Source organism: Conger conger, chromosome 9 (assembly GCF_963514075.1).
Source record: "Conger conger chromosome 9, fConCon1.1, whole genome shotgun sequence".
Taxonomy (NCBI): domain Eukaryota; kingdom Metazoa; phylum Chordata; class Actinopteri; order Anguilliformes; family Congridae; genus Conger; species Conger conger.
The window spans coordinates 36,895,332-36,915,025 of NC_083768.1; the positions used below are offsets into that span (position 1 = coordinate 36,895,332).

General features: G+C 43.0%; 1 protein-coding gene across 1 annotated transcript in view; it reads left to right on the forward strand.

The window, feature by feature from the left end:
- The first annotated feature begins 1,342 nt into the window (after positions 1 to 1,342).
- Positions 1,343 to 19,694, forward strand: part of LOC133136475 (laminin subunit alpha-3-like) — a 90,714-nt gene continuing 72,362 nt past the window's right edge. Inside the window, exons 1-3 of the mRNA XM_061253986.1 lie at positions 1,343 to 1,774; positions 2,683 to 2,835; positions 16,530 to 16,647. Of these exons, the coding sequence (XP_061109970.1) occupies positions 1,508 to 1,774; positions 2,683 to 2,835; positions 16,530 to 16,647 (538 nt within the window). The 5' untranslated portion in view covers positions 1,343 to 1,507. The remainder of the gene's footprint in view (positions 1,775 to 2,682; positions 2,836 to 16,529; positions 16,648 to 19,694) is intronic.

The window sequence follows — 19,694 nt, forward strand, 5'->3', positions numbered from 1 at the left end:
TGCAATGAGGAGAGTGCTATACCGTGGGTGTTGCACAATGTCTGCTGGATTTTTTTCCCTGATAAATACCAAAATCTTTTATCTAGCAATCCCAATACACAAACCAGTGGCATGCTAGACGCTAAAACTCCATCTTGTTATGTTGTGAATGCTAACACAAGCAGATCAAAGACTCACGTGCAACAGGTTGAGGAAGAACTCTGCTGTTGTACAGTTAGCTATCAGACCAGCAGAGGGCACAATATTCAGCAACTCTGATAATAGAGGACAGAACAGATTTCATTTTTACAGAGAGGTCCTGGGACAGGGGGGAGTATGTTCATAAACTGCACAGAAATTGAGGGTTTAATGTATGGGTAACAAGTAGCCATTTAACTTCACTATTAACAAAGTGCTGCAGATGAGCAGTGTGTTACAGTCAGGCAGGGAGCATAGTTGGTTTTATTAATAATGTACAGGCTGGAAGGACAGTGAAGTGTTTGTTGTATGAGTGATGGGAGCCTGTATAATGCTCAGTGTGGTAAGTGTGCACTTCTCTGTATCAGTAATGAAGACGGAAGTAGAGGTCTTGCACTGCCTCTGGCAGTCAGACCCAAGTGTAAGAGTACAAGATTCAACAAACAACTGCAAGGTGTGGCAAGACGGGGAATATATTTCAGGGTTGGGTTTGCCTTTGAACATCTGACACGCACATTCCAGGTCTGTTTTCCGTGTGTCAGCACCAGCGCATATATCATCATTTATTAAACAGTTTTCATTAACTTTCTCTAAAATGTTCTCCCCATCTTTGTTAAGTATTGGATACACATGTGTTTAGTTTATATTGTGTTTACTGATTGGGGTGTCTTGGTGGAACTGCTATTCTTTCAAGAAAATAAAAAATAAAAAATAAAAAATAAATTTGAGTTAGACTGAAGTCTTGTGAACCCCAGGATGGGTGCTGGTAACATGCAATCTCAATGACTTTGAACCGATCTGCTGTGGAGAACCTGACCATTTATGTCTGAATCTGCCTTTACTTGAGGTACATCGAGTAAAACTGGCGTTACGACTGTAAATTTTCTTTGACGCAATCTCAGTGTTAAACTCTAAAAACCTGTGAAGCGATTAAATATGCACATTCGTTAGGTGCTAGTCAGCGAATAGCCTACTGAATCTCGCATCCTTTCGAACGTTTGAAGCGTCTGCTCAGTGTTGCATAGTGAGAGCAACTCTAGGTCCAGCCTCTGCGTTCATTCGTGGATTGTCTTTTGATACCGGATCCTCCCAGTAGTGACAGCAGTAAGGTGGAAGACATACGAGAGCAAACTTAATTTGCGGCTGAAAACCATGCGATCGCAACCGAAGTCAGATGCGATAACTGATAGCTTGCTGAAATCTCTATACCAACGGACTTGAGCTTTACGCTGCCGGTGGAATTTTGTCTTTTGAGGGGTGTATGTGGTGCATTACTTATGGAGTTCTAGTATGTACCGCGGGTTGGTTTCAGCACTGATAAGGATTATTCATGTCGAACATGGCGAGAAACACGAAGGAAGCACTTGCCCTTCTGTTGTCGGTAGCGCTCGTTTTACTTGACACTGTGAGTGCCCAGCTCCCCGTCAATGAAATTACTGGATTTAGTCTTAGCCCACCGTATTTCAACCTGGCTGAAGGGGCTCAGATTTCTGCTACAGCAACGTGCGGAGAAGATGACACTGGGATACCTAGATCGGACCTGTACTGCAAACTTGTTGGGGGACCAACTACTGAGCTTCCAAGTCAGACTATACAGGTAACCCAAATTCACATAGACTGCATGCCCATACCTGTTTAGTTCTTTCAAGGAACCTATCGCTTGTGTTGAGGTTGTACTTTGCCCTTTCCGTGTTTGTCGCTTGGACAGCCTTTCCCTTGGGATATTCAGGCAGTATCGTGCCAGTTGGCTAACCATAGTGGTGTGCGTGCGTAAAGACCAGGCTGCAAGTAGCCGACCAAGCTGTAATATACTGCATCTATGGATATGCAGGTACTCAATAACAAGTAGACCTGTATTTCGTCATTAAGGTCTGTATGAAGTAAACGTACGATATACAAACTGATGTAGCCTAGAGTGTACATGTGTTTAAATAGTGCCCTGCAAGTATGTTTGTAAACCTCATGTTTCAAGATCTTATCAAACACCAGTACATTTTACCAAGCCCCCCTCCCAACCCTTGGCATTCGTGCACTAAAATGAGTCACTTTTTACCATTGTATGAAACACAAACAATGCAGTAATCCCTAAATAAATCGTTCACATGCCAAGAAACTCTAGCGTAGTTACAAAATTGGATTGTCTATACCTGTTTTTGATGCCGCAGGGCGTTATTTTGCAGTTACCTTGGTGCATATATTTTAGGCTATACATGCACTTGGGGCTGTTTCGATTGTCTGTAATATTATGTGTAACTGTGTGCCCAGCTAGTTCTTTTTTATCATCCACTTACATACTATAGCTAATCTACTGAGTTTCGAACCGAATCTAAATGAATGAACTCTGAACTCACTGCGGCGCTTAGTGTTAATTATTAACTAATCGAGAATCTTCAATCTTCAATTCGGAAATGACAGACTGTTGATTAGCAGTCACGTATGCTGACTTTCGTCTTTTGTGTTGCAGCCATATTGCAGTTCTTAGCAAACGCTCTCTCTTGTTTTCAGGGCCAGTTCTGCGAATACTGTAACTCCAACGACCCAAACACAGCGCACCCTGCCAGCAACGCCGTAGACGGTACCGAACGCTGGTGGCAAAGCCCGCCTCTTTCGCGGAGTCTGAGGTACAACGAGGTCAACGTCACATTGGAGTTGGGGCAGGTGAGTTTACCATCCAAAGCTATTGGTCACTCAGCTTGAGTGGCAGGTCGCTATTAAAACAGGAAGAAATCTAAGCTTTTATCTAGCATTATGACGTCGTGTGCAGAAAACACTGAGGCATTGTGGTTTCTCCAGAATGTAATCAGTGACTAAAGTAGGTCACGTGATCAGCAATAAACCGAAGCCCAGGAGGAGATTAACAATGTATTTCTTATTTGACCCGCTGGTGAAAATTGTGCCTGAGCAGAGTATAATGTATAATTATATAATGTGTACAGTTAATATAATGCTTGTCAATTCTAATTCAAACAAGAGTATCAATCAGCTAACAAGGCAAGTGGAAGTCAGTGTCAGAGACAGTGATCATGTGAGCTATATCTTTCAGCTGGCAGGGGGCCAGGAATTAACAGTCATGCCCCATGTGGCCAGGAACAAGCAGCCATTACGGCCCCCTATCCAGCTGAGGAATGGGCACACGGTTCGCGGAGTTGCACCTCACGCTCAATTATCCACTGGGAAAAGGAATCCAGACAGGAATTAAGGATCAGAGGAGGGGCATACGCATATGGGTTTCCATTCAGGAGGCAAAGGGAGAGGTGTGGGCTAGAGGGGCTGAACCTATTTATCAATACACCTGCACCCCATGAACAGAGCCCCCGGCATTAACTTCCCAGAAGGGCAATCCGGCGCTATGTGCTTGGCACGAGTGCTGTGCATGAACCGGCAGAGGGACTCCTCCGAAAATATCCGCACGTGCTGGGCTGGGGGAGAGGCCGGGTTTCAGATGTGGTAATACCCAGTTTATTCGGGCTTGCGAAAGCGGCATTAGGGCATTATGGTGTGCTATAATGGGCGGGGTTTTGGCGAGCACCGAGCCTTGCCTAAGTCCCTCCGCTGCCGTCTGAGCCCCCCAGACAGGGGTACCTGCGCCTCTCGCTGCGGTCATGCACTCGTTTTAGCGCGGCCAAATCTCATCGCAATGCACCGCCTGCATTCCTGTGGGGGATTAGTGGAGATACTGTATTGGCACTTCATTATGTAGTATTGCACATTGTTTTGCTTGCATAGTGTGACTTATATAGAATATAAGCTTGTTTTATAGACTATGGTTAGTGAGGGATTTTTGAAGTGAAGTGAATGACAACTGCCATGTTGGGGAGGGAAGGGAAGATCGGCTGCTGTCATTCCTCCATAAGGGTGCTGTCTTAAATGGAAATAACCAAAATAGCAGGATTTTGGTTTTCCCATGAAATGTGAACTTGTGTACATTGTTGTGTGTGATTATAATTGCATTGTATCATATTTCACTGTATTGGTGACTGAAAATGAAGTTTTTGAAGTGTGAGTGAGTTTACTGTAGATGGCATGCAACCAAATGAACACAACGTTTACACCACATGTATAACATAATTAAAAGATATTGTATGTATTTCGCCTCACTGCAAGGAGTTTGCTTGTTCTCCCCGTGTTTGCGTGGGTTTCCTCCGGGTTTCCTCCCACAGTCCAAAGACATGCAGGTTAGGCTGACTGGAGAGTCTAAATTGCCCGTGGGTATGAGTGTGTGAGTGAATGGTGTGTGTGCCCTGTGATGGACTGGTGACCTGTCCAGGGTGTATTCCTGCCTTTCGCCCCATGTATGCTGGGATAGGCTCCAGCCCCCCTGCAACCCTGTTCAGGATAAGTAGGTTAGGATAATGAATGAATGAATGAATGTATGGATTCTGACAAGCTGTTGCTAATTTAATTGCCTGTCCAGGTGACTGTTACTGAACCATCTTCTGCTGTCTTGATGGAGGTACTCCTTGTCCTATTGGTTCATTGTGGTCCGCTCAGTTGCGGTGTGTGGATGCTGATGTGTGGGGAAACTGATTTACTTTTATTGAAAGGATTTTGTGTTACTGATGAAGATGCTACAACCATGCATGTCTGGATAGGAGACCATTGGTCTATAAACATGTTTTGGCAAGATTAAATGTAAAGATATGTCCATGTGTAATTTCACTGTGATTCAGTATGATTATCAAACACAATCTGCTGTACTGTTAGAGCAATCACCTGGCAATGGCCCAGTATAATTTTATTTGATCCATTGTCATGAGTTGATATCAACAATGAAAATGAAATGAAAATCCTGTAAATGACATGGTCATTCTAAACGAAATATCAATCAGACAGTCAGTAGTGTTTTCCCTTGTTGTGTCTCAAGACAGAACTGCAGGTTTCCTTGTATTGATAAGCTCCAGATTTATTTTGTTTATTAGCTTTGATGGGCTTGCTCTTTCTTTCTTTGTAATTGGTCATGCGATAGAGAAGAAAAGGGCTGTCTTTAATGCCACCAGAGACTAAATCAGAAAGAATGGGCTTTATACATTTGTGAAAGGACACAGGTGTTGGATCCCCCGCCTCTGTTATCTGAACCCTTGATGTTGGATATATTTCATAACGGTGCGGTTTATGTTTATGTAAACTAGAACATCAAAAGTTGAACAGCTTTTTATTATGCTACGCCATTATGAAAGCTAACGCCCCTTGAAGCTCTGTGCTTGACTTCTAGTCCTTACTCCAATGTTACAAAGCCCTGGGATTAATGACAACATAGTAACACAGTTCATCTCTAAACACATGGATACAGCAAATATTGACTAACAGAGGACATATTGTCTTTTAGAGTGTATTTAAGCAGTAATTTTGTTGTGCTGCTTTGAGATGACTGTTGAACAGAGAAGCGTTATCTTGTACATCAGTGACTTAACTTCTGTATTTAAAGGCAAGTATAAGTGCAGGAGTACAAATGTTCTCAAACAGAAACTGCAGTCTGTCCCGAATGAATGTGTTTCTTCGACTTCAAAGCAAAGGGAAAACTCATACTTCATACATTAGGACTGCTATATGGGTTTATATTCACTGAATAAACGAATAAAACCGTATTTGTTTTCCTTTTTTTCTAAAGTGCTTGGCTTATGAGTGAGGTTTGGGTTTATTCAATTTGACCACAGTGTACTTTATCCTAATCTTAATAAATACACAATAATCATAATTTAAATAGATTCTGTCGCAGTCGAGGTGTAATTAATAAAAGGTGAAATTAATAAAACATGTAATGTACATGTAAGTACTGATGAATGACAACAGTTTTATTTTGTTGCTAAAAAAAGGACCTTGTCCAATACAGTACTTAGAATTAAAAGAAGGTTTGAACTTACCGGAATGGCCACACACACACCACACTCATACTTTGTTTAAAAATAATTTGGATGGTGATCTGGCGACAACCTTCCCTGGCGCTTAGGACACAGCAAGGGTCCCCGGCCCCCGGGTTGTGTAGACGTGTATTTTGGGACTCCATGTCAACGGCACGCTGGGTGAGATCAGCGCACTCTGACACCCGCGTGTTGTAGTGCATCGCTGCCTCTCACACATCATGGGTAGACAGGAGCCTGATTGCTGTTGAAACGGCTAAGTGACTTCTTCATACCAGGCTACAGCTGTGTAGCAGAAATGCCAAGCAGAAGTTGTTGGGTATTTAAAAAGCCAGTCTAACGACCCGGTCCCAAGATTGTGAATTGGCTGCTGTTCTGGTCTGAACTGCCAATGGCTCTCACTGAGAATTAGTTGTGTAAGCCACGCTCTATAGCAGGAGCCTGGGCTGTAAAGAAAAGACTGCAGAGATTCCGGAGTGTCCTTCTTTCAGCCTAAGAATTCCCTGCAACTCAATCCCCCTCTTGGCTCTCCTTCTTCTGTTTCCCACTTTAGTTTGTTGGAATATTTAATGTGAGGTTTGGCCTCCCTTTTCTTAGAGTCGTGATGTAGGCCTCGTGTTTTCAAATCTTTCTGTAGCGGGCAACGTGAACAAAGGGTGGGTTCTTTCATGCCTTTTTAAAGAGATCATGTTTGTTTTGGGGGGGTTAGCTTGAATTAAGCCAGGCTGTGTAGGCAGGGGGCAGGACAGAGGGAGAGCCTTCTGATGCAGGGGTTTGATGGATGCTGACAGATCGGTCAGGATATGGGGTGGTCAGAAGAACGGCACGTGGAGTGGCAGTGGAGCATAAATGGTTTGGTGATATTGGCTTGTCACTCAGCTTGTTTGATTCCCAGATGTGTCACTGCAGTTGAGGTTTTGAGTGAGATGCTTAGCTTGAATTGCCTCAGTAAAACGCTCAGCTGTTTAAATGAACAGTGTGGAAAGAATTTATGTGGTATAATTCACTGTGGACCAAAAAACATGGAAGTGTAGAAGCACGTCTGTGCTAAGGAACACACGTACTAATGTGCATGTCTGGTCAAGTGCATTGGTGTATCTGCACCTGTGTATGTATGCATGCTTTTGTGTTATACATTTGCTTGCACTCTGTGTGTATGTCTGTGTGTGCATGTGAGTTTGGGTGACTGTGTGTGTATTTGTGTGCGTGCGTGCCTGTGTGTTTGTGAGTGTGAGTGAAAGTGTATCCGTATCTCTGAGAGGGCCAGCAGAGAGGTTACCTGAGATGAGAACACGTGTTCTAATGAGCGCACTGAGCTCTGCTGTGACCTGCATCTCACTCTCCCTCCCTCATTCCTCTCTCCTCCTCCAATCAGGGAAAGACGCTGGGTGGAGTTGTCTGTTCTTTTTCATGCAGGTAATTCCAGACTTGATAGCACAGTGCATTCTTTACCTTTCTCTCATTTGGCAGCACAGTACTGTGATGCACAATTCTACAGACCAATAAAAAACTTTAGACTTCCTTTAGTTATACCTTTAACACAACTTTAACAGTTATATTAAGTCAGTTTTTGTAAAGGCAGCAAAATGCTCTTTCTCAATAAACCAGTACAGTTTTTTTTTTTTTTTTACCACTGACCATCTGTCCATACCCAGATTCAGCATTCCTTTTTCCCTTTTGTTGATCTGCTGATCCCAAATGATCACTGTTGGAGATCACTGAATGGGACCATAGAATAGAATCTATAGAGGATTTCCATCATGGATGGTTGAAAACAATATATTTTTGATTGCTGTAAAGGATCGTAGTAGAGAATTGTTCAATTGAAAACACAGGATGACTACTGACAACTTATGAAGTAGATCATTGTGGAGGATCACTGCAGAGGATACCCATTTAGAATAGAATCACTGTGGAATAGATTTCTGTGCTGTTGTGAATCAAATTGTAAATGGTAAATGGTTGGCATTCATATAGCGCCTTTATCCAAAGCGCTGTACAATTGATGCTTCTCATTCACCCGTTCATACACACACTCACACACCAACGGCAATTGGCTGCCATGCAAGGCACCGACCAGCTCATCAGGAGCATTTGGGGGTTAGGTGTCTTGCTCAGGGACACTTCGACACAGCCTGGGCGGGGGATCGAACCGGCAACCCTCCGACTGCCAGACGACTGCTCTTACTGCCTGAGCAGTAGAGGATCACTGTAGTGGACCATTTATTGATTGCTATTGTGGATCATTGTTCAGTTTGTGATTTCTGTGAAGGTCTACTGTTATAAATTACTATAGAAGATCACCGATGTGGATCACTCTTGTGGATCGCGAGTCACTGTTCTGGATCTCTGTTGTGGTTCACTAACATGGATCTCTGTAAACGATCTCTGTAGGTTATCCCTGTTTTTCAAGGCACTTGTCCCTGCTCATGACTTGCACTTTATTGTATGTCACTCTGGGTAAGCGTGTGTGCCAAATGACTGTAATGTAATGTAATCACGAAAGAGGATCGCTGTAGAAGATCAGTGCTGAGCAGGGGTGTCAAATCTTATCCTTGTTTGTGCAGGTTTTTGTTTTAACCCAACACTACGATTCATCTACTAAACTTATATCGGTGTTCAATCGAGACCTTGAGAAGTAGAATGAAGTGTGTTCGCTAGTGCTGGGATAAAACAGAAACCTGCACCCACACCGGCTCTTAGGATCAGACTGGACCCCTCTGCTGTTGAGGATCACTGTAGCATGGGTGCAGCCGGAGGGAGGGTGGGAGAGAAGCAGCTGTCTGAACAGCAGATGGAGGTATGGAGGGCAGGGGGTGGATGACCTCCTTCTCCTCACAGGCCTGGGAGGTCTCTGCCAGGCTCCAGGCTCCAGGCTCCATTCGTCATCGGTGAAGTCCACTCAGGAAATGAAGGGGCTTTGTGTGTCATTCCTCTTCCAGTGATGTCAGTTTCAGAACCTGGACTGTCTCGATTTGTTTCACAGCTAATAATATGTGAGATATGAGGCAACATACCTAAATATATACACGGCACATGACTCTCGGTATGTCTGTGATCTTTCAATGGTCTTTAAATGTTTTTTTCCAAAATGTCTTCCAGAGTATTGTGGTAGGTACGTGGTTTATTGTTGTATACGCTCATATCCTGACACTTATTCTCGGCATGGTCAGGAGTGTGTTGTAAACTGTTGCCATGGTGAAGCAGCCATTTACGGCCACAGGTGCGCCGTAACCATAGCGGCCTATAGATCCCCGCCTCGTTTCGCAGTAAAACGGTTTGCCTTCAGATTAGTGGATCACGCTGGGCGACAGTTGTGGCGGGCGCCAGCTGGGTGCAAAACTCAGGCAAAAAGGGGGCCTTGGCGGATGACAGCGGCACAGGCCGAGAGAGAATTCCTTTCAAAGATCCCACCTGTTCCCTCGGACAGACTGCGGGAGCCGGCGTTGTTTAAAACGGGCTTTCTGTTGCTCTGTTTTTCACGTGTTGGGTGCTCTGTTGATTCCATAGCAGAGGAGTTCTTCATGTGCTGCGCATTCCCCTCCAGTTAGATAATCATCTCTACAGAAGATCTTGGTTGTGTGGCCTGGCGCTGTTCAGTTTATTTACTAGGTCTGATTAAGAATCACTTCAAGCTTAGTAAAAGGAGACTTAGGTGTGATTTGATTGAGGCTTTCAGGGATAAAAGGTGAACTACATTCTTCTGGTTGAGTGCTAGCAGAGAGAGGGACATATATTTAAGTTGGCAAAAAATGTTCTGCACAGACATTAGGAAGTGTTTTTTCACAGAGAGAGTGGTCACTGTGTGAAGCCATTTGCCAGGTTGCAGTGGAGGCAGAAACTATGGGGGGCTTCAAGTTTTCAAGACCACACACACACGTGTTTTGGGGTAATGAAACTCTTTAACAGTGCCCAGAATATATCAAATATATGCACAGCTCTTATCTGAAAATAATATTTTGCTGCATCATTTCAGCACTGGGGCTGGGGGAAGCTTGATGTCAGTCACACAGCCTGAAATGTATCACCATTACATTGGATGTGTGCCATTACTGCAGAAAATAGCAGGGCTCTGGACCTCTTCATTGAAGTGGTACTCAGACTGTGGTGTTGCATAACCATAAAGCCTCATTGGTCTGAAAGGTCAGGGGGCTTCCCTGTGAAACCGGAGGAAATGTCCATTCCGGAATGTCTTCATTCAAATCAGCTCAAGTGTAGGTAGGGTAGACCCCTTTCAGTGGCTGTATCAGAATAATTATGTGTGCCCCATCTCATTGAGTCAGTCAGCATTGTTCACTGAAAGCCAGCAGGGAAGAGGGGTGGTTTTGGGGGGGGCAGGGGGGATTTGTTCTGACACAGTTCTGAAGCTGCCTAGCAGAGGCCTGGTCAGGAGATTATGGCTTTTTCGGGGGGTAAATAACACCAGTGCCCACTGCAGGAGGCACCAGGGTGCGTGAAGTTCGCAGAGGAATTCTGAACCAAGTTTAAGCAGCCATTCCCGGTCGAAGGTGTGCATCAATCACCCGCTCTGTTGGTGGGCTCTGTATTTCTGAGCAGGAAGGCGGATGTCTTCATTTTCACAGGGCTCGACTGGTACACTCATCGGGCGGTGCACTGTGAATGATTGGGGATAAGAACATCTGTGTAGGCACAGTGGCTGGTGCTCAAGGCTATGATTGGTGAACTGTGATTCTTCATATTGCTCATTCTCTGGAATGCTTTAATTGTTGTGCTGATACAGGTAACATGTCATTAATTGAGATTTGTATTACTGTGCCTGATGCTTGCTGGCATGGAACCAATTTTGCATACATTCCACTGCTCCATTCTTCTAGAAACCTTCACTTTTGACAACACTATCTGTCTCTGGTCAGTAGACTAGAGTACCAAATTGTTCACCCTGGGGCAGATAGGAGATGAAGTCCTTGCCTCGTTCAGTTCAGTCCACCACCGCAGGCTTTGGACTTCATCTCCCATCAGCCCTTCTGTGAATTATTTCATGCTATACCTAAGACAGACTGGTACAAGTTCAATGAAGTTTCCAGAAGAATGGGGCAGTGGAATGTCTCCAACATTTGTTCCATGATGGTAAACATCAAGCACAATATCATGTGCAGTGATTCAGCAAATTAAATGCTATAACAATGATATACTGTATCTGCACTGTGGTGAAGATGAAATCCTGGAATCCTGAAATCCATTATGTTTCGCTGTCACTGGGGCTCATAAAGAAATTGTATAAATGTCAGTATGTGACTAAAAAGAACGACAGCTGTGGTTTCATGTGGTTTTCTCATCAGCCTTTTCTTCATTTCATTGAGGTATAAACCAAAATTGGCAACCAGGATAAAATTAAGTTTAGTATTTCCTAAACAAGCATTCTATAATCCTGGAGAAACCCCTTTCACAAGTCAGACAAGAACAGTGGCATGTTGAACAAGTTGAAACAACTTGAGAGCAGTGCTGCTATTTTCACTGTGGAAGTGGTGGTCGTTCCTGTTGAAACTCTTTCCCTGGGCGTGCCCCGTCCTCCCTGATTACTGTTTCACTGCTTCTCTCTGACTCTTGAGTTTGTCTGAAAAACTATCCACAGGAGATTACTGTATATCAAGGATACTGCTCATTACTTCTTTCAGACAGAGCAAAACAAGTGTGGGTATCTACAGATATGCCAGCTTGTGAACGGTTTAGATAGACAATGTGTATGTGTTGTGTGGGTGATATGTTGATATAGTTCAGACCTTTAAGGTAGGTTGTGGGTTAAAGTTCTTCCGGTGCATCATGGGACTTAAAACACTTAAAGCAGCTACTAAGCCTATCTAGTCTCCTGTTCAGTGTAGTGTAAGCAGAGAACTGCTCCTTCCATTAGAGGAATGTGTTACAATAGGAAAGCCAAGCTTACTCTCAGAGTACAGACTTTCATTCCAGCCAGGCTGGAATTGGACATTAGCTTGACTGAACCGGTTCAGAAAGATTATCAGTGTTTGGGCTGTACAGGGAGTACAGTAATCTGCCAGGCCACATTTGGACCCAGCAGTCTTCCCTGTGAATAATGGTTGGCATCAAATAGTGCCGTTTGTAACCATTAGGTTGCATGTTCACATGCCAAAATCATTTTATTTCTGTTGTGCCCTTGTACTTGTAGTTGTATTTGAGTAAAATATCCATCCATATGAATGGACACTGGCTGGGATTCAAGCAAGATTTGTCCTAACATTTGCCTAACATTTGAAAGCTGGAATTTTGCACATTTAGTTTCTCATACACCAAACCAATGACTGGGATTCCACCATTGGCAAGTATTGAATCGACAATTGTCCTTAACTTTGGTTACTGTTCAACAATCATTGTAAATTATTCTCATCCAGTCTTAATTAGGCTCAGTTAATGCAAAGACACGTGCTGCTAAGGAGGCCTTGCTGCTTCTCTGGGTCGCGCCTGGCAGTTGCTGGATTTGTAAGCATTTCTGGCCAGAGGGGGCAGGGCACCATGACTGAAATGTACGTCTGCCAACTCCCCATGCCTGCCCTGACATCACCAGCAGGCTGAAACAGCCCCACAGCTACCCAGCAGGCTGAAACAGCCCCAGAGCTGCCCAGCAGGCTGAAACAGCCCCAGCTCTACCCATCAGGCTGAAACAGCCCCACAGCTATCCAGCAGGCCGAAACAACCCCAGCCCTACCTAGCAGGCTGAAACCGCCCCACCGCTGTGTCAGTCAAAGAGCTGCTGGCGAAGGCCCTGCTCTGACCCCGGCCGAAGAGAACTCACTTAGTGTGCAATCACACATCCGCGTCTCGAGTGTGAAAGTTCTATCAGATTGTCAGCGTGCTTATCTGGGCTCTGTCTTTTAAAGGCTAGAGGGCTTTATCGCTGATTTGCTTCTTGTTATTCTTTACCCACGCCCTTATCTTTGCATCATTGACATCGTGCTGTACACAGCATGTATATCTCCATGGGAGCCTTTTAAGGCACCCTACAGTCTCCAGATAAATCAGAGGTCATGTCACAATCAGTTTGTTTGAAGGCAGGAACGCTGACAGAAGCAATGATTTGTCTCAGAATGCTGTAATTAAGGAAAGTGAAAGTCTCTTCTTGCTAATCCTGTAGTTCTGGTGAAATTGGACTCTGGACTGGTGTGTTTGGGTTTAAGGCTGTGTTTTGGCCTTAGGGATGGAGGAACAGGGTGGTTAAATTTGGGATGGCTCTCACTGTGTCACAGCCAGCTCCTGTCTTGTCTTGTGCATGTCCTTTTCCCACACAAGGCTATCCAAATCCTTGCTAATACAGGAAGCCTCTACCGCCTCCTCCTCTTCCTCGTCAGTTATGGCCCTCCCGTGACTGAGGCTATTGATAGCGCACGTAGCGTCTTGGGCAGAGACCTTGGGCCCATTTTTAGGGATGTTGGCAGACATTGTGTTTACGCAGAGAGATTTTTTTTTTTTTTTTTTGTGTGTCCGGCAGCCTACTGGTGGAAGCCACCCTGATTAGCTTCTGGGAACTCCCACAGTAGTGTAACAGGTAGATGTGAAGGCGGTGTTCCTGGAAATTCCCTGTAAAGTCTCCTTCTTGTGCTGGCATTTTTCCTCCTCATTATCCCATACATCAGCTAAAATGTTAGGAAAGGACTCTGAGTAATTCTGCAGATCCCTGGGGTCCAGGGCCATGGCCAGCATTGTTGTACAGTAACTGACATAATAATTCTAGGAGCCCAATAATTACAGTAGTATCATGTTCAGTATAGCTTCATTCAGCTGCAGTGGAGGCCAATGTGAGATCTTTTCATGGAGCCCAAAATCACTGGTGACACCCCAGGCCACAGATTTTTTTTCTGCACTCAGGAACAAGCCACTACCGAGCTCATTGAGTGCATAGTCATTATAGCTGTGCTTCCCAAACTGCATTGGGACACACTGGCCGGTTGTTCCAGGCATTGAGGTCAGTCATGAGATGAAACATGAAAAAGTATGCCTTTCATGCACATTAACATCAATTCAATTAAACCCTGCGCCTAGCGTACCCTTTGCATGCTCTGAACTAGATATAGTGAACATATCGTTGTTTTGGAATTTTTATCTCTTATGAAATTCCGAATCTAAACATGCTAGATATCTGGTTATATTTTAATCAGGGGAGGCTCTGGCTGAAAGTACATTTGCTCATTAGCCAGCTGTGGAGTCAGAAAGTTTTGGAGCCTTCACTTTAGACCCTTAAAGGTGAGGGGAGGAATTTTTGCTGACATCCAGAGAGCACCTCGGCATTCTGGTGCCAGTGCGGTGAAGGTCTGCTTCTCCTGGAGATGAATAGCCTTATGCACAAACACTCACGGGCAAGTCAGAAATTCCCTAAGATCCCTGACTTGTAAAAACCCGCCTTTATATTCTTCACTGCTAAGGAAAGAGGAGTGCTGCCTTTGACCAAACCCAGATTTTGCCAGTGATTTATGCTGCTGAACACAAGATATAAACAAGTGGCCAAAGTGCAATATAAATAAACAAGATATATTTAGCTCAGTTCAGTCAGCTTGGAATTGTTAAACATTATATCATTAGTACTGGAAGTAGCCAAATTTCTTTATGCATGCCATTTCATTGCCAACTTATAGTTAATATCAAATAGTGACTCTCCAAATCCTGTGGTAATATAGCATGAGCATTAGCCTACAGGAGTAAAACATGGCACCATTATCTGTGATATTAATCTTCACAAACCATGGAAAAAAACTCTGCAGTTGTAGCCTGAGTTTTCTGTTCTGTTTGATCAAAATATAAAATGCTGCTCTTGTCCCTTGATTACATTTAGTCGTTGAAGCAGAAAAAGAAACAGATTTTTTGGAGTTGGGCCCAGATGCCCTAGGAAAGTAAAAGAATGAGGCGGAATGCGCTGGCATGTTTTGGCACCCGACACAGCGTTTCCTGATGGCCTGAGATAGTGTTTGTGTTAGGAGCTCATTGCGTTTGGAGAGCTGACCTGTAAGATAACATCATCACCTCGTCGGGAGATCAAACTGAAATGGCCACTGTGCTTTTAAGGCCGGTTGTATCTCACTCTATGGTAAAAAAGGACATGGGTCTCGTGGAATACATGGAGATGCATGGTTAGCTGTGCTACATTCAACCCCAGTAAGCAGCATTGATTTTCAACAGAGGAACTCCCTTTGGACTGAAGCAGCAAGGTTTTTTTTTCCCGTCTATTTAGCCTGGCTCCTGTTTTCTTAGTAAGGAAGAGAAGCATTGTTAAGAGTGACGGCCAAGATCAGGGCCTTGTATTGTGGTATCTGATTATGGTGCTGTACTACAGGAAGCTGCCATCCTTGGGGTGAATGGGGCGGGGGGAAGGAAAAAAAAGCAGAATCCATTATAAATGCATTTGTTTGTGCCAGTGATTTCTTTTCAGGGTGCACACAAAAGCCTGCTGGAGGGGCGCACGGTGGGCCGGGGGTGGCTCGAATGACCGCTTCTGTGTCTTCGGGAAGGCACGGCGTTTGCTCCGCCCACGCCGTTCTCAGTGGAGAGCTTTTTCAGAGAGGCCTACTGACAGAGCTTACAGGGCCCTGCCAGTTTAACATCACACTCCGCTGTTTACAGGACATAATCCACCCACTCAGCACTGCAGTGCTTTCTCTCAATTGACCTTTCAGACCCAAATAATAATTATCAATATGTGAATGTTACAGTATGTACTAACTTCATTTTGTTTGTTTGGATTTGTTTGGTCACCTTATTTTACAGGCTATTTTGTACTGTTAAGAAGCATTTAGCGCATATCTTACTACTTATTGAACATTTTCAACTACTAGTAAACGGACACCCCTACTGTGATATATTCAATCACCTGGATGTACCACATATAATATTTGGTTGATCGGCTTCCATAAAATTCCATCAGTTATACAATGCTAAGAGTCTGACATATTGAGATATCTGAATATACCACTGTGATTTTTTGCACTGTATGCCAACAAATAGCACCTTGCATCAGTATTTAACTAATTGTTTAAAGAACAGTACTTATCCAGTTTTTTATCAATATTGATGTACCTTAAGTACACTGCATATACTGAACAGGTTACACTTTATATAAGGGACACCCTGTACATAATAACTAATACATACAAAAGCATAATGTAATTTCTGCAAACTAAAATAACTATCACAAATAATGAATCCCCACATCTAATAAAGGCTATTATTATAACATAAGACAAGCTATTATTATGACACAGATTCCCAAATAGAATAGCCATAGTAGTTTTGCAAATGTTAGAATTTTTAGGTAGAGCTCATGTAGCACCATTCATATGGAGAATAACTGATAAATATTTATGTAGTCCAATCTACTGTGTATATCTAATGTGTATGGAGTGCAGTTTCTATATTAGAATATCCAATCTTGATACTCATATAATTTTAGTATGAAAGTGTGAGAAAAAATGTACACTGTCGCTGATATTGTAGCTAAAGGCTAAAAAGACTGCTCTCCTCTGTCTTCTGTAGCTTTTTCATGTGGCCTACGTCCTCATTAAGTTTGCCAACTCCCCCCGCCCTGACCTCTGGGTTCTGGAGCGATCCATCGACTTCGGTAAAACCTATGTCCCCTGGCAGTACTTTGCACGTAAGTACAAATATCTTAATTCTTCCTAATCAATGTGGTTACATAAATGGCTTTACTCTTGATGTTTAAGGAAGCCTTTGCAATAAAATTAGTTGCAGTTAAGTGGCTCTCATGTACACTTTGAATGAGCTTGAAGCATTTAACAACATGCCCCACATTGTTGTATAATAAGTTTCTCTTGCATTGAGGTACTTGACATCCAGGTGTGTAGTGAGAGATTTTGAGTAATTACACTCAGTGAGTATTTTATTAGATATTTATATACTTATGTTTTAGTCTTCTGTTGCTGTAGCCTATCCACTTAGAGGTTTGATGTGTTGTGTGTTCAAAGATGCTCTTCTGCATGCCACTGTTGTAATGTGTGGTTATTTGTGTTACTGAAAATCCCAGTAGATCAGCAGTTTCTGTGACACTTGAACCACCCTGTCTGGGACCAGCAACCATTCCACAGTCAAATTAACTTAGATCACATTGTGATGTTTGGTCTGAAAAACAGCTGAACCTCTTGATCATGTCTGCATTTATGTATTTTGTTGCTGCCACATGATTGGCTGATTTAGATATTTGCATTAACAAGCTGGTGTATAGGTATAACTAATAAAGTGCTCACTGAGTGTACTTTATTTTCTATCAAATTCCCATGAATTGGGCAGGCGGGATTATATGAGCTATTCCTAAATTGCAGTGATATTGGACTTAATTAATGGTTATTCATATTTGCAAACCTAACTTTAAGGCTTAATGCTCAGTCAAAAGCCCAGATGATGCAAACTGAGAAAGTGTAGTATATCATGATGAGATTGTTTCTATGAGCATTTTGATTTGTACTGTTGGAAGGAGTAAGATGACGGTATGCTGCTGTTAAATATGAACAGGTTCATCTAGCAGTTCTTTTTAAAGATGATCTTTTTGCAGGGATGTAAGGCTGGGGTCTTGTGTGCTGCCCAGGTATATATTTTCTGGATTGTGTAGTAGTATATGCTGAAGTTAGCTTTGCTTTACCAAATGTTGTGTAGATTACTACTTTCAGGTGTAAGCCACCAAATATTATAAAGCCAAGGTTTGCTTTGATGCCATGTTTGATGCCATGTCTCTAAATGTGACGTGGGTTTGCTGTTGTTGAATTAATTAATTAACCGATTTGCCTCATTAGGAACAGGCAGATAAATTGTCAAGAATTGTTGTCTTACTATGGTAACAAGCATCTGATTTATTGATAAGGGAACATATATTTATCTGGGTGCAGGTGTGTTTGTACACACAGTGAAATTTGAAAGCTTGAGTTTGAATGATGCCCAACATGCTGTTTCACAGTTCCATGATGGGTGGCGGTTTTGAGTCACTTCAGGTGAAGGGAGGTGGGTTTGGCTGAACCCCTGTGGTGCTGGAGCCAGGAGACTCAGCCGCGTCTGGGCACATTCTGTTCTGGCTGCTCTGTATTTCTCCATTCCTGTCCCTCATTCTCCTTTTTTATATCTGCAGTTATCTTCTTGTCCCAAGAATCTCCACATAATCAGAATTGTGATGTTATTTTTCGATTTTCAAATTGCAGTACCTGCCTTACTTGGTATTTCCTTCTAAGAAAGTAACCAATGTCTCATAATATCTATGGTGGGGGGGTATGTTTAGCCAATCCTCTTAATGAGTGATTTATGCGACTGCTTGATCAGTACTGTCAGATGATGTTGAAATAGAAATGGGTGGATCCTGTCATCTTGGTTCTGCTTGAGGGACTCTCTGACCAAGCTAATAGCAGAGAAAATAGTATCTGAATGGTTAATTCATGGAAAGATCAGGGTACATGGGAAGGGTGCTCATCGTTCACTGTTGGAAGACAGCCCAATACAGGAAGTGATATCACCCCAGTGGCCACCACCAGTTTCAATATTCTAGGCCAGGGTACAAGTATAATATAATGTAATGTATTTCTGGTGGCGATATAATTTCTTTAGTCACATAATTTGTTTTGGAAATAAATTGCTTGAGAAGTCAGAAGGAGGGAAGGAAACAAAGACCATGTACTTTGGCCATACACAGAGAAAATCTGAGAAAACTGGTGGAAACATTGTGGTTAAATTAAAGACAGAAATACAATTCAAGTACGAATAAAATGTTCATGAATTCATTTGACTGCCTTAAGTACCGGTAATTATGAATGTGCTTGAAGCTCTGCCTTGTCGTTTAACAGCTTGTGGGGTTCGTTCAATATGCATGTCGTCATGCAATCTTTTTTTTTGTAAATGCTTGGCATTATCCCAACATCTGGTGGGGGGATAGTCTCTTATCGAGCATTTAAAATGTCTTATCTATGAACAGCGGAATTGGGTGTATTATGTTAGCCTTCAACATGCAGGAGCCAGAGGCAGGGCTTCACAGGCCCACCTGTGACACACTGAGTGATTCTTTGGAACATGTCTGACATTGACGGACTCCAGTTCCACCCTTTTTCAGATCACTTTGGCTCCACCTTAAATACAAGCCGTTTCCTGCTCACGCACATCCTTTACCTCTTCAGTTATGCCCGTGACTGAAAAAATAAACTGACAGAAAAAAATCCTGACTTGGGTTTGGCAGCACAGATGTATGACAGGGTAACCAAATAACTCACAAATGCAGTAAACATGCCATTTGCTTCCCTTGTGCTTTAACAAAATCCATGATAACCATGAAAACATGGTAAAAACATTTTACAACTATATAATGCTATGTCATAATTGCTTGTAGTTGGAAGAGTTTAAATTGTAATTTTTGTCTTACATAATAGACTGAATGCTTGTTTACATCAAGTGAAAACTGCCTCAACCTTAATGTCCAGTAAAATATTTTTCACTTCATCGACTGAACATCTGTGTCTATAGAATGGATGGTCATAACTCAGATCAGAGAATACCTAATGGAAAATATTTGCTCAAGTCAAAGGGCAGGAGGTTAGTTGGTGATTTATATCAAGTGTACTGTTTTGAATTGTCCATACAAGTTTCCCCTAAGATATGCAGGGAAAACAAAGTTTTTTTTCTGCCTGCTGCCAGCTTCACTGCTGACCAGTA